Consider the following 16,024-nt stretch of genomic DNA (forward strand, 5'->3'; position numbering starts at 1 on the left):
TGCCTTTTCAGTCTTTACCTAGACTCTCCAAAGAGTCACTCCAGAATAGAAAGTAGAGTATAGGTAGGCAGTCCAACCTCTGCATTTAAAATTTTTTTTTGAGATGGGAGTCTCGCTCTGTCACCCAGGCTAGAGTGCAGTGGCGTGATCTTGGCTCACTGCAACCTCCACCTCCTGGGTTCAAGCGATTCTCCTGCCTCAGCCTCCCGAGTAGCTGGGATTACAAGCACCTGCCACCACACCTGGCTAACTTTTGTAGTTTTAGTAGAGACGGGGTTTCACCAAGTTGGCCAGGCTGGTCTCAAACTCCTGACTTCAAGTGATCCACCTGCCTTGGCCTCCCAAAGTGCTAGGATTATAGGTGTGAGCCACTGTGCCCAGCTGCCACTCTTTTTGAAGAAAGCAATAATTTGCCCTCTTTAATATGCCTCAGCCATACTCAAGTGGTCCACAGACCAGGAGCACAGCCAGCACCTGAGAGCCTGTTAGAAATGCTCATCAGAGTGAGAAGGCCAGACCTCTGAACCAGCATTTGCATCTCCCAAGACCCCAGGTAGTTTCCCAGGTACATTCAAGCTCACAATACCTTTCCAACTGCTCCCTGATTAGAAAACTGCCTGAGAATTTAGGAATGCAAGCTCCTGGGCGCCCCATCAGACCCTACTGTGTCAAAGTCTGGTCCCAGCAATTAGGCAATTCTGATACAAAGTCTGAGAACCACAGCCTTAGAACTCTGTTTCCAAAACTGCTAAGAATAACCTAGAATGCTTGTTAACATGCCTGACTCGCCCTCTTCCTCCTATACACACCCCTGAGCCCCTGGGAAATGGCTCAGTAGATGGAAGAAGGGGTCCTCCCCGCACTTGCCCACAGGGATCCAGAAGTTCCCATATGCAGATGTCAAGCTCTTGCTCCCAACCATTCTAATTGTTTATGGTCCTAGATTCAGATGGGTCAGAGGCTCCTCTGAGGAAAACTTAAAATATTCCACCATTAGGTAAGATCCAAATAGACTGTATGCCAGAGATGCTATAAAATTATATTACAAGTGGGGAGTAGAGGGTAGTGTTGCCAGAGTTAGCAAACAGAAATACAAGATGGCCAACCACTTTTGAATTTTCAGATAAGCAAGGGTGTTTGTTTTTTGAGACAGAGTCTCACTCTGTCGCCCAGGCTGGAGTGCAATGGCGTGATCTCGGCTCACTGCAACCTCTGCCTCCTGGGTTCAAGCAATTCTTGTGCCTTGGCCTCCTGAGTAGCTGGGGCTACAGACATTTTCCAAGCCCGGCTGATTTTTGCATTTTTAGTAGAGATGGGGTTTCACCATGTTGGCCAGGCTGGTCTCTAATTCCTGACCTCAGGTCATCCGCCCCCCTCGCCCCCTCAGAGTGCTGGGATTACAGGTATGAGCCACTGCGCCCAGCCATGCAAGCAATTTTTTTAGTCTAAACATGTCCCATGCAGTATTTAGAGTGTAATTCTACTAAAAAATAAGATTGTTGCCCGGGTACGGTGGTTCATACCTGTAATTCCAGCACTTTGGGAGGCCGAGGTGGGCGGATCACCTGAGGTCAGGAATTTGAGACCAGCCTGACCAACATGGCAAAACTCCATCTCTACTAAAAATAAAAAAATTAGCCAGGCGTGGTGGCATGTGCCTGTAGTCTCAGCTACTCTGGAGGCTGAGGCAGGAGAACCGCTTGAACCCAGGAGGCAGAGGTTGCATTGAGCTGACATTGTGCCACTGCACTCTAGCCTGGGCAACAGAGCAAGACTCCATCTTGAAAAAATAAAATTGTTTATCTGAAATTCAAGTTTAACTGAGCATCCTGTGTTTTGTTTTTCTTTTCTCTTTTCTTATATAATGATAGTTGATATTTTATATTTATATTGAGACAGGGTCTTGCTCTGTCATCCAGGCTGGAGGGCAGTGGCACAAACATAGCTCATTGCAGCCTCAACCTCTTGAGCTCAAGGGATCCTCCTGCCTCAGCCCCAACACCCTCCGAGTAGCTGAGACCACAGGTGTGAGCCACCATGCCCAGCATCCCGTATTTTATCTGGCAACCTTAGTAGAGAAGATACTTAGAAGGAAAACAAGCTTTCAAAGAGCTTCAGAATGGAATGAGAGCGAATACCTTTGTACAAGTCAGTGAGTAGAAAAAAGTACATAGCTTTATAGATAGAAAAAATCTGAAATCACCCAAACCACACAGCTCAGGAAGTGGTCCCACAGGTAATGACCAAGTCAGGAAAGATTTCCGCAGGCCCCACTCAGACCAAATCTCTTTCCAGCAGGTTGTTCTGTCTTACGTGAACTTTGGCAGAATTAAATCTTAGATTTCAACACAGATTTGTAACAACCTACCCTGAAATCTCAAACCAAGTCTTGAGGCTTTAATTCCTTGGAAAATACTGTTGAGTCTAGCTCAGTGGTCCCCAAGCTTTTTGGCACCAGGGACTGGTTTCATAAAGACAATTTTCCCAAGGACAGAGGGAGAGGAATGGTTTTGGGATGAAACTGCCACCTCAGATCATCAGGGATTAGATTCTCAATAAGGAGCATGCAACCCAGATCCCTCACACGCGCAGTCGCACCTATGAGACTCTAACGCCAAATGGAGCTCAGGTGGTAATGTTCACTCACCCGCCACTCACCACCTGCTGTGACGTCCGGTTCCTAACAGGCCACGTAACAGTAGGTTTAGGGCCGGTCCTAGGCCTGGGGGTTGGGGACCCCTGGTCTGGCTGTATTCCATGTGGCAAGTTATCTTGGCTGGTGACAAATGTGTCCAGGGCTAAGCCTCAAATGAGCCAATTAACTGAAGTCTCCCTGGACCCAAACTAATTTTGGCGTCAGTGGTCACAGCAAGAAAGTGTGTTTAAAACAACGCAAATCCAACGTTGCAGCTCGAAACAACTCAAATTCAATGATTAAGCCACCATCCACGATGGGCTGCAGAAGAGTAGACTTTATATTATGAGTACCTGTAGCATTAATGGCTTCTAGAAAGTACCGAATGCCCTAGTACACCGATTCTCAACTCGAGGGTCCACAGGCCTCCTTGCCACACTGAGCACCTCAGTGAGAGCACATCACAAGCTCTGCTGCACTGGGGTAGAGAGGAAGGTGAAACCCCGAGCAGAAGTACTGTTCTGCCCCCAAGCCAATCACCTGAAGACAGCTTTTGCCTTTCTTAAGACCTGAATATATAAACTGGTAATTTTAAAAAAGAAAAACTGCTGGGGGGGAATTTTTTTCTTTTTTTTTTACGATTTTTTACAATTTTTTTCTTTTTTTTGAGATGGAGTCTAGCTCTATTGCCCAGGCTGGAGTGCAGTGGCGCGATCTCAGCTCACTGTAAGCTCCGCCTCCCGCGTTCAAGCCATTCTCCTGCCTCAGCCTCCCGAGTAGCTGGGACTACAGGCACCCGCCACCACGCCTGGCTATTTTTTTTTTTTATTTTTAGTAGAGACGGGGTTTCACAGTGTTAGCCAGGATGGTCTCGATCCCCTGACCTCGTGATCTGCCCCCACCTCGGCCTCCCAAAGTGCTGGGATTATAGGCGTGAGCCACCACGCTGGGCCATCAACTCCATTCTTGAGCTCCATCTTTTCCAACGTCAGGCAGGCTTTCAAGTGAGCTGTACTTGACAAATGCAGAGCAATTAAATCCTTTATTATAACAATCTCAAAAATGTCCACCTTTACTGGAGGCCAATCTTCTAAAATGGGTCAAAGGCAATCCTGCTGTTTCTCTCTGAAAGCTAAACTCCTTTAAATGAGAATACCCAGAATTTTATTCCCAGCCTTTGTGTGCAAAAGGCAGTTTGCATTCTTAGGAAACATCTGTTGCCTAAACCATAAATATTGCTATCTACTCCATTCAACCCAATTAAAGAAAACAAAATGATGAGAAAAATAGGAGCCAAACAGAAAGAAAATTCACATCATTTTCTACTATTAGGAACATTCAAATGTTGCTTCAAATTAAATACTTTTAATTATCATTCTAGCCAGGATCACACTAACTAGGATGTCATGACGGTCACATATGCAGCCACTTCACCTAAACCGTGCCACAGAATGCTCTGCCATGAGCCACAAGCAGCGCAGTGATCATCGCCCTCAAGGACAGGTTGCTGGGGTGAGGCACCCTTTCATGTTTAGATTCTTCTCACCTGCATTTCACTTTCCTAAAGGTCCCAGCCACACAGAGTTCTTTTAGGGATTAAAGTAGGAAGAAAAAACTAAAGAGACATCAACATCCATCCTTAAAGAAAAAAAGTAAATCCACTTTATGGTGGACTTCAGCTATGGACAAATTTGGGATCAGTGTTCTCCAGTCTGAACATAGTCTTCTGTTACCTGGGAGAGAGTGGTCAGGTACTGCCAGCTCAGGGCAGCCAAGAGCATGACAAACGACAGGTAGATGGGGGAGTAGTGGCTTCGGGAAATCAGCTGACAGTTGGGAAGATTCTGCGTCCGGATGGTGGAGATGATCTGCCTTGTTTTACTAGAAGATGGGTCCGAGTCGGGGATTCTATGATAAATCTGTTAAAGACACAGGAAAAAATGGTAAGTGCTATGTGCTTTACATTTTCCGTGGCTACTTACAACAACCCTCCACTGGCAGGTATTTTATACCCATTTTACCAATGGGGAAAGGGAGGCTCAGAGAACATGAAAGTAACTTACCCAAAGCCACCCCAAATGATAAGGTGGGGATGTCAGCCCCAGCTCATCGCAAAGCCTGTCTTCCTGAGCAAACGGGAGGCACAGGTGTGCATACTGCACCCTGAGGCACTCGAGAGCAGCGGCTGAGCCATTGATCTTCACATCCCCAGCACCTCACAGTGCCAGGACCAATAAACGTCAGCATAGTTCATGCAGACCGGCACAGACTAACGTGAAGAAAGGGAAACGCTGGAAAGACTGGGCAAAAGCAGCTTAGAAACAAGATGCAACACGTGGTACAGACCACAGCTTGACAAAGGAGGACAGGAACAGAAGCAGGGAGCCCTATGAGCCACCCTGGAGTCCTCCCTGTGCCTCCCTCCCCACTCCTCCCACAAGCCTCCGAAGTGTGTGCAGAATCCATCTCTTCCCCTACATCCCTAGAATTACTGCCTGAGGTTAGGCCCTCAGTGCCTCTCAGATGAGCTATCTCAGTCTCCAAAGTGAGCTTGAGTCTAAGCTTGAATTCCCAAATCTACCTGTCTGCTCTACCCTGTCACCAAGGAGATCTCAAACCTCTGCTTGATGCCTCAGTGGCACCAGCCCTATCACCTGCAGACTAAAGCCTGAGCTCTGTAATGTGTAGTGCAAGGCCACCCACGGCCCAGGACTACTGCACCTGTCTAGTGTCACCAGCCCTTGCCCACCTCCCTCTCTACAGTCTATTAACAACTGCCGGGCCAGGCACGGTGGCTGATGTTTGGAATCCCAGCACTTTGGGAGGCTGAGGCAGGTAGACTGCTTAAGCTCAGGCGTTTAAGACCAGCCTGGACGACACAGTGAAACCCTGTTTCTACAAAATGTACAAAAATTAGCCAGGCATCGTGGCATGCGCCTGTGGTCCCAGCTACTTGGGGACTGGGGTGGGAGGATCACTTGAGCCTGGGAGGCGGAGGCTGCAGTGATCCGAGATCATGCCACTGCACTCCAGCCTGGATGACAGAACAAGACCCAGTCTCAAAAAACAAAAACAAAAGAACAACTGTCTGCTGTTGTTTCGCCCATGCGATGCTGCTGCACACCTCTGTTCCAGTCTCATACCACTCCTCTCTGGAATGCGCCTCCCACATCCCTTCAACTGGCTCCTACCTAGGCCCCCAAGTCTCAACTTCAGGATTATGCCTTCTAGAAAACCTGTCTGCACCTCCAGGTTCAGCCAGGAGCCACCCTGTTGAACATATTTTTACCTTTCCACTTACGTGGAAATGGACCATCTGTAGTTTTCGCCCGGACTACACCGCACCTACTTATTCACCTTTTTATCTCCAGCCTAGCCCTTGCCTGGCTAATTTTTGTATTTTTAATAGAGACAGGGTTTCGCCATGTTGGTCAGGCTGGTCTCAAACTCCAGACCTCAAGCGATCCACCCACCTGAGTCTCCCAAAGTGCTGGGATTACAGGCGTGAGCCACTTCACCCAGCCAAGACTTTTAAATATAGGCATCCATAAAGTAAAATATATAGTGATGAGAGAATTATATTAGAAGTCATCCTCCTGCCTGCCCATGTTGCTTTACTGCTTGTCTTAGCCTTCCTCGTAAACGCAGAACCTGAGGCAAAAGCTTGCATGCAGCCATTTATTTGGAAACAAGAGTGGAGAAGTGAAACAGAAGGCAGGAAGGCCTATCAAGGATGTGTTGAGTTGGCTTGATCTTGAGGGACCTTCAAGGAGCCTTATGAAAGGTGGCCCTGAGGAGCAGAGGGGTGGCCCCCACCTCCTCTGGGTTGTGGGGACCCACGTGCCAGGCAGTTCCTGCAGCTCGTCAGAAGCCCAAGGGCAGGAAGCGAGAGGTCTCTGGAGCAGAAGGCAAGGTCCAGCCCTACTTGAAACTGGTTGCTACAGCAGTGGCTGAAGGCCAAGATGAGTGGCAGTGACACACAGGGTCTCATGCACTACTCTTGTAAATGACCTGACTGCCCTGATGCCATCAAAATGGGCATTCACTACAATGACCCTGAGAATAGTTTCTAAGGTAAGTAATGGTTTCAGTACAGTGTAGATTTCTTTTTTTTTTTTTTTTTTCGAGATGGAGTCTCGCTTTGTCGCCAAGCCTAGAAGTGCAGTGATGCAATCTTGGCTCACTGCAGCCTCCACTTCCCAGGTTCATGCAATTCTCCTGCCTCAGCCTCCCGAGTAGCTAGGATTACGGGCACCTGCCACCATGCCCAACTAACTTCTGTATTTTTTTAGTAGAGACAGGTTTTCATCACATAAGTCAGGCTGGTCTCGAACTCCTGACCTCAAGTGATCCACCTGCCTCAGCCTCCCAAAGTGCTGAGATTACAGCCATAAGCCACCATGCTCGGTGACATCTCACTTTTGAAAATTTAAGACTTACCTTCTCAGAGCAACTGTACAAGCAATGTACAAATAAAGGATGATAACATCAGCACCAAACTACACACTTATTCATTCCTGGGTTAATTCTGTGGCTCCTATAACTTTATTTCTTCATTTTACTTTCTCATCTACTTGTACTTTGTTATCCTATTGTACTTATAACCATAAGCCATCTCATATCCTTTTGGGAAAAAAGATTTACTCATTTGGAATCAATCACTGGCACCCAAGTGAATAAACACAACAAACAAACAAAAACCCTTTTAGAGAACTCCAAGAGCACTTTAATATGCCCTTCCAGGAGATAAGTAAGGTGAATAAATGAAGAGAAATCTTGGTTGTGACGGTCCCTGGTAATACCATTAGTGGCAAAACTTTTGAGTCCTTTGATGATCATTTCTAATACATAAGCATGACAGCACAACCGGAAGAGCTGCAGTCACTGGTACTCAGACGTGGACTTACCTAAAACAGAGCCAGTAAGGCCAAAGGGACCTTCTAGATGCTTCGTTGCTAGCCCAAACCCCACTCTCCATTTACCTGAAGGCACACAGTAGGTTTTTGCAAACTCAATTATTCAGGTCTTAAAAACCTACCAGCCTCAATCAAGGAGTTACATCTGCTTGTCAAGGACAGGTCATAGCAGACTTTTCATCTACATGCCTGGCATATAGTTGAAGCCAAATACTTGAGGGGTTTGAGAAAGGGCCTCACTCTGTTGCCCAGGCTGGAGTGCAGTGGTGCCATCTCAGCTCACTGCAACCTCCACCTCCCGAGTTCAAGCGATTCTCATGTCTCAGGCTCCCCAGTAGCTGGGATTATAAGTGTGCACCACCATGCCTGGCTAAATGTTGTATTTTTAGTAGAGACAGGGTTTTGCCATATTGGCCAGGCTGGTCTCGAACTCCTGACCTCAAGTGATCTGCTTGCCTCAGCCTCCCAAACTGTTGGGATTACAGGTGTGAGCCACAGTGCCGGGCCTGATGATTAAATGACACAGGCTCCTATAAATGTTTACTGGACTGAAATAAGCTCTTGTGCAATGCTGTGCTACAGCAGCTCCTCTGTGAGTCCATGTGGTATTTCCAGGTCTTAGCAGTTCTACTTAACAACAGCAGAATATGGAATCAGCTTGATAATCGTTTAAAACTCTCATCTATGAACATCTAAACTTCCATTAAAGCAAAAACATAATTTGGGAAAAAAAAGGCACATTCTGATTCGATAGGTTTGGGTGGGGACTGGATGTCTAACAGGCTTCCAGGTGATTCCTGGCAGCTGCTAGCTGGGGACCATCCTTGAGCAGCGAGGCACCTGGGGCTCAAAGAGCCTGATGATTCTCTGACTTAACCACAGGAGGGCACAGGAAGTGTGCAGAGACATGAACAAGATTCTCCCTGCCAAGGAATTCACTTTGGCGGAGAAGGGAATGGGGGTTTCTGGCCGTTTGGCTGAGCATTTATTTCTATCCCAAAATAGCAGGTTGATCTTCTCCCCAGCTGACAAGCATCCAGGCTGGTTTGAAGCGGAGGCTGCTCCAGAGTGGGGTGAGGGCCTTGAAGAGTGTGGCCACCTGCTCGGGAAGACCTGGGGCTGCACTCCAAGTCCTCACTAAGCACTGGAGAAGCATGAGGAGGTCCTCTGGCAAGTCCCTTCCAGGTGCATGCTCGCTACAACACTAAGTCCAGAGATCGGACAGAGTCAACGTTTCTTCCTTTCTTACTACAAAGGACAGACTTGGTCAGCAAAGAGAAATAGGATCAGTGTTAATATCTGGACACCAACAAGAGGCGAGACGACTTGTGGCTTCATACAAAATGTTTTCATTTAAAACTCTACTTGTAAAATGTCCTTACTGCTGAAACGAAAACCATTAACAGGTTCTACTGCTTAAGACTTAGAAATCTTCAAAGATTTCCCTAAATCAAATCAACTTAAGTATTAACATTTCTCCCCAAATGCCTTGAGTTTTACTAGGATAACTTTAAACAAAACAACTGATGCCCTAAGTCAGAAGTCAACAAACCTCTTATTCAAGGGCCAAAAAATATTTTTAGCTTTACAAGTCATCCCCTGTTGCAGCTCCTCAACTCGGCCGTCACGTTGCAAAAGCAGCCACAGAAGACATAGAGGCAAATGGGTGTGGCTGTGTTCTGATAAAATTTATTCACAAAAACAGGGCTCAGCCAACTGTAGGTTGTCTACCCTTGCCCTCAAACTATGAATTACAACCAGAATTTAATCCCAATAGTTAAGGAAAAACCAAATAAATCTGAATTTTAATATAGGAATGGAACAGGCCACAAAGTGTTTAAAAACTGGTTTCTAAAACTAGTGATCAGAATAAAACTGCAAAACCAAAACACTCTCAACTACTTACTACATAAAATGTTTCTAATTTATATAAAATGAATAAATAGTGCTTAATATGGCACAGGATTCCATTTAGAAAGGGTAGTTGAACCCCTTACAATTGGGGTTAACATCATGGATTCTGATGTCAGACAGACCTGGGTTCAAATTATGACCCTAGCCCATGAGGCTGGGGCCTCAAGTTTCCCTGAGATTACTCCTACCCACCTACTTGGTCACTACCCCAGGCACATGGATCAAAATAAGTCCTGGCTACATGGCAAACTGGAGAGTCTCATTGGTAGCAATTTTTTGGTCACTGGCTGAATACTTTCATCTACTGACTACAAAATTTTAGGATTTTTAAAAGCGATTTGGTCTTCCCTTAGACTTTTATAGGTGCCTCTGATAAGTTCTGGACATCAGCATTTCTGTGTCAGATAGAAGGTAGGGAGGAAGTGTAAGAAGAATGCGCAATATGCAACAGAAATCAGAAATAGCTATTTTGTATAATTCTATTTAGACGAAAACACTGTTGCAAACCATATTCCTGTAAACACATAACAAGGGGACTAGATGGATGTACAAAACCATGAACAGTGGTAACCTCTGGGGAGGGAGCTCAGGCAAAGGAAAAATGATGAGGGTCTTGTATGTTTTCATAAAGTCTACAGTGTTTCAATCTCAACAGGATCACACCTGAGGATCACAGCATCATCCTGGGCCTCTACTCACCAGATGCCAGTAGCACCCAACTCCTGCCGGTTAGGACAATCAAAAATGTCTCCAGACATTGTCCAATGTCCTCTGTGGGGAGGGGAGCAAATCACCTCCATTTACAAACCACTGCTCTAGGGCCTAGAGATTACTAGAGATTACAGAGACTTCTGGTCTCTAAGAATTTTTTTTTTTTTTTTTTTTTTTCTGAGAAAGTCTCACTCTATCACCCAGGCTAGAGTGCAATGATGAAATCACACAGCTCACTGTAGCCTCGACCTCCCAGGCTCATGTGATCCACCTGCCTCAGCCTCCTGAGTAGCTGGGACCACAGGCGTGCACCACCATGACAATTTTTAAATTTTTTGTAGAAATGGGGTCTTGCTATGTCGCCCAGGCTGGTCTTGAATTCCTGGCCTCAAGTGATCCTCCCACCTTGGTCTCCCAAAGTGCTGGGATTTCAGGAGTAAGCTACTGTGCCTGGCCAGAAATAAACTTTTTGAACCTAGTCAAATATTAGAGATTTGACCTGAGAAGGTATGTTTTCTTTTTATAGGATGGTTTTGGTATTTGAAATGAAATTTTCCAAAGAAAATTTAGGAAATAATTGCAACTTGATGGCTTTCCTTGGCCTAAATTTCCTACTGTGATTTTTCAGTTGAGGCCTGTGGCATAATGAAAGTACCAGACTGGGTGTCAGGACACATGGACGGGAGCCAGAGATCCACTCAATCACACACTGCATCAGCACAGACAAGCTTCAACCTCACATTCCTCACCAGCAACAAGGAGCTTGGTTGGCCTCCTGCATCACCTTGCAGCTCAAAATCTATGATTCTACTCAGGGGCTCCATCCTACAGCCTTGCTCCACTTATCTCCTCTCACCAGGGTACTACACAGCAGTGAGCAATCTGCTCGACTCCTGTGAATAGATTTTTTTCCTTATAAAGGATATCAATTCCTGTCTCTTTAGGCCATAGGACAGTGAATTGTTAGGATCATCTAATATCCAAACCTGTTTAAATAGTGACATTACTAAAATCATAAAAGTAGCTACAAATTATCCAAGTAGTTAAATAAAAACCCACCTCTTCCATATACTGATATATGATGGCTTTGACAGCTGGCATATTGGTGGCATCCATCATCAGGGTCACTGCTTGCCCTTTCCGAATCTTCACTGCCCCTTTGAACACCTGCTGGTTATTATAACAGGCAGCCAAAGTGGCAATGGCCATCACCTACAGAGAACAAGAGAGGGGAAAAAAAGAAGAGATGATGTTGTTAGCTATCATTATCACAAAAAGGTAAGAAAAACTTCTGTTGAATGGGCAATTGCTAACTGCTAATCAACTAAGATGTAATTAATCAAGAAAAAATACCCACGAAGAAAGTATGTCAAGATTTTTACCTTCCCCACTCCTCCCTTTCTCAACAACACACAGAATTAAGCAGTCTAAAACAATTCTATAGTTTAGCCACAAAAGTTCAATTTTATTTGGAAAAAGCAAACACAAGTAAATCCAACATTTTCCATGCTAGAGCAACGGATTATCAGATCTGAAATATGTATTTCAAAATAATATATGGAAGAATTTTCTATTGTACTTGTTTTTCCATTTTTCCTACAACAAACATAATCATTATATATTTAAAACTAATGCCAGGGGGAGAACAACCAGAAGGGGATTAATTTCCTGTGCTCAAAGGTAAAGTATTTCTAGGTAAATGGAAACATAAGACGGGGATATGGATTTTACTTTCAACCACCATTCGAAGTTGGTCATTAGAACAAGATCAAACCAAGTTCCCAAATCAGTTAAATGCTGTTACTTTCTTCACTTATTTGCAGTAGTATCTGAAATACTTGGTAAAGGCAACTAAAAAGTGTAAGTTGCTAGCATACTGAGGGGCTAGGTCTACAGGACCAGGTTCTTTTTATCCTGGGTCTAGGAAAGGACAGCAGTAATTAGGTGCTTAATGAAGACTTTTTAATGATAACAGCTTCACCCAGGTTTTACCCAGCACTCCCCATAAATCTAGGCCAAAGACCTTGACTTAACTGTGAGGATAAGAACCTAACTAGTTTAGGATAGTTGTAGAAAAGAGTAAATCCAGAAAGAAGGTTCTGAAAAGGAGCAGGCTTAACCTCAAGGCTGAGCTGAGTTTGGTGGCTGGAAGCAAAGCGGGGTGCTATGAAACTCCCGGCGTAATAAACTGGAGCCATCGTCTTTTTAAGGAATCATATCCTTGAATACAGCACAGCAAAATCAACCCTTATTCCTACCCCACTCCCTTTAGCCCCATATCCATCCAGAGGAGCCCCGTTTCCTACCTGTGGAATAGCACAGAAGTTAAACACACTCTGGTTTCTGAGTCTCGAAAGGTAGGTGATGACATCTGGGATGTGGTGCAGTGCATTGGTTATAAGTTCATTCAGGCACTGCACAGCCAAGTCAATATTCTCCGGCTTAGCAAAATCCCCTAACTTCTTAACATACCTGCTCCAAACCTAGACAGATAAGAAGATTAAGGAGCAGGTCAGCGTATGCATAGGGGAGAATTTACAAACAATATTAAAGGGTCTTTGTGCATGAAGAACTATGATACAGGCTGGGCGCCGTGGCTCACGCCTGTAATCCCAGCACTTTGGGAGGCCGAGGAGGGTGGATCACGAGGTCAGGAGTTCAAGACCAGCCTGGCCAAGGTGGTGAAACCCTGTCTCTACTAAAAATACAAAAATTAGCCGGGCGCGGTGGCAGGCGCCTGTAATCCCAGCTACTCGGGAGGGTGAGACAGAAGAATCGCTTGAACCTAGGGGGTGGAGGTTGCAGTGAGTCGAGATCGTGCCATCGCACTCCAGTCTGGGTGAGAGTGAGACTCAGTCTCAAAAAAAAAAAAGAACTATGATATAGTCTCTTAGCTGCAGACTCATCTTTCACCAAGATCAAGTTCATTTTAAGCTCCATGCAATAGCTATTTCTGACTACCAGTAAGGGTCCAGTTGCAACCTAGGAGTGAGTTATGTATTGGGGATCACGTCCCTAGGGACAATTAGTGCAACACTGCACTACTTGGACGAATTCAGACTAAAGAGGCTCCTGTTAGAGCTATTGGTCTACTTCTGAAAAAAATAACCCAATATACAAAAACAGTTGTAAATTGTACTGTAGACTAAACAGTAAACATTCTAAAGATGGCCAGGCCTCTAAATAATCACTAATATTATATTCCTACTCTGGTAAGAATGCTGGTGAAAGGCATACCTGGGAAATGAGCTGAGTCTGTCCTCTAAGTGTATTACCTCCCTGGATCCTGATAACTTGAAAGTAAAATAAAGCCTTTAATTCTAACAGTGGAATTCAGCTTGATGATTTTTAATGATATTATTTCGAGGATTCTCTGAAGCTAGCAAAAAGCTCTGGAAAGATAGTGTTGATGGTTATATAACATCATTAATGTACTTAATGCCACTGAATGATACACTCAAAAATAGTTAAAATGGCAAATTCTCTATTATGTACATTATAAATAATAAAATGTTAAGTATATATACATACAGTTAAAAAGAGATAAGAAGTGTTGGTGAAACTGGAACTCTCACACTGCTGACGCGAATGTAAAATGGTGGAGCGACCTTGGAAAAGCGTCTGGCAGCTCCTCACAAGGTTCGAGCTGCTGTATGAACCAGCAATTCCACTTCTCAGCATAGACCCAAGAAAAAGGAAAACACACATCCACACAAAACCTTATATGCAAATGTATACAGTACTATTCACCACAGCCAAAAAAATGGAAAGAACCCAAATATCCTTCAACCGATGAATGGATAAATGTGGTCTATCCACACAGTGGAATAATACTGGGCAATAAAAAGGAATAAAGCACTGATGCAATGCCCCAGCATAGAAGAGCCCCGAAAACACGCTAGCAAAATAAGCCAATCACCTAGGACCACATTTGGCATGATTCAACTACTATGAAATGTCCAGAACCTTTACTAAGCATTCTGTGCTAGAAGTTCACCTCATTTTATTCACACCACCACCTTGTGGTAGAAATGATTCTATTTTACAGATAAAGGAAGTGAATGAGAAGAGCAGGGCTCTGCTCCCCTGTGTGCAGGATGGTGTGACTCATGCTCATGAATCACATGCCCATGGCTGATGTTCTGTCTGGGAGACAATGGAACCATGGTCAGGTGCTGGCCTAGGAGCCAGGAGACTGAGACTCCACTTCCAAGGCAGCCACTGCCTTACTATGCATCCCCAGACAATCCCCTTCCCTTCTCTGAGCCCTGTTGTCTGCAAAAGAGGGGGAGACAAGAGTGGTTTTTCAACCCTGGCTGCACACGAGTCACCTAGGAAATTTAAAAGGCCATTTCTGACCTCAGGGTAGTGTTTTGGTTTTGTTGTTGTTGTTTTCTGTTTTTTTTTTGAGACAAGGGTCTTGCTCTGTCACCCAGGCTGCTAGAATGCAGTGGTGTGATCATGGTTCACTGCAGCCTTGAACTCCTGGGCTCAGGCAATCCTCCTGCCTCAACCTCCCAAGGAGCAAGAACTATAGGGGTGTGCCACTATACCCAGCTAATTTTTTTTTTTTTTTTTAAATAGAGTCTCGCATCAGCCTCCCAAGTAGCTGGCACTACAGGCGTATGCCACCACACTTGGCTAATTTTTTAAATTTTTAGTAGAGATGGAGTTTTGCCATGTTGGCCAGGCTGGTCTCAAGCACCTGACCTCAAGTGATCCACTCACCTGGGCTTCCCAAAGTGCTGGGATCATAGGCAGGAGTCACTGTGCCCGGCCAATTTTTACTGGTTTTTTTTTTTTTTTTAAAAAAAGAGATAAGGTCTCACTACGTTGTCCAGGCTGGTCTCGATATCCTGGCTTCAGTGATCTTCCTACCTTGGCCTCCCAGTGTTGAGATTACAGGTGTGAGCCACCTTGCCCAGCCCCCAGGGTAGTTTAAATGTGAATTTTTCTTAGGAGTGAGTAAGACTCAGCATCTTTTCAGATTTTTAATAATCATCTGTTTGTCTCTTCCTGTGAACAATCTGTTCTTATCTCCTTGCCCATTTTTCTATGGGGCAGTTGGTCTTTTTCTTAACTTTTAGAAGTTATTTTATATTAGGAATATGAACGCTTTATCTGCTCTATGAATTGCAAATATTGTTTCCCTCTGTCACTTTTTTTGAGACGGTTTCATTCTGCCACCTAGGCTGGAGTGCAGTGGTGTGATTATAATTCAATACAACCTTGAGCTCCTGGGCTCAAGAGATCCTTGTGCCTCAGCCTCCTGAATAGCTAGGAATACAGATGCATGCCAACATGCTCAGTTAATTTTTTAAATTTAGTTTTATTTTTTCTACTTTAATTTTTATTTTTGCTCTCTTTCAGCAGAATCATTTTCTAACAATTTTTTATAGAGATGGTATCTTGCTGTGTTGCTCAGGCTGGTCTTGGACTCCTGGCCTCAGCACTGGGATTACAAGTATGAGACACCACACTTAGCCTCACCTGTCTTTTTACAATTTTAAAGTACTTGGCTGCAGGAAACAATTTTATGGAAAGCAAAAGGTAAATGCTGCAATAAATTCAGGAAACAGTCATAAAATTTTCTAGTTTCCTTCTGAACAAAATCAGTATCAAAAGCTTTCTGTTCCCTGTCCATGTTTTAATTAAGTTAAAGATTGACCCTGTCCCTTATTACACACACCTGGAGTTTTTGTCTACCTGGCATCCCTTTCCCCTTCTTGCCACAGAATTCTTTCTTTGGGGGAAATCCATTCCGTGTGTACAGTGTACACATAATCCAGGTGAGGCCAGAGAACTCAGCTGTATAGCAACAGTAACTGATTCAGGGCTGAGCAGAAGA

The 16,024-nt window shown here is 44.6% G+C and overlaps 1 protein-coding gene across 3 annotated transcripts in view; it reads right to left on the reverse strand.

Annotated features, from left to right (window-relative positions):
- Positions 1-3,658: 3,658 nt before the first annotated feature.
- Positions 3,659-16,024, reverse strand: part of FDFT1 (farnesyl-diphosphate farnesyltransferase 1) — a 36,577-nt gene continuing 24,211 nt past the window's right edge. For all 3 annotated transcript variants that reach the window (XM_054499039.2, XM_054499040.2, XM_054499038.2), the window contains 3 exons: positions 12,483-12,659; positions 11,236-11,388; positions 3,659-4,554 (listed from right to left, as the gene is read on the reverse strand). In XM_054499039.2, coding sequence (XP_054355014.1) covers positions 4,333-4,554; positions 11,236-11,388; positions 12,483-12,659 — 552 coding nt within the window. In that variant the 3' untranslated portion in view covers positions 3,659-4,332. The remainder of the gene's footprint in view (positions 4,555-11,235; positions 11,389-12,482; positions 12,660-16,024) is intronic.

The sequence above is a fragment of the Pongo pygmaeus genome, chromosome 7 (genome assembly GCF_028885625.2).
Source record: "Pongo pygmaeus isolate AG05252 chromosome 7, NHGRI_mPonPyg2-v2.0_pri, whole genome shotgun sequence".
Lineage (NCBI taxonomy): Eukaryota > Metazoa > Chordata > Mammalia > Primates > Hominidae > Pongo > Pongo pygmaeus.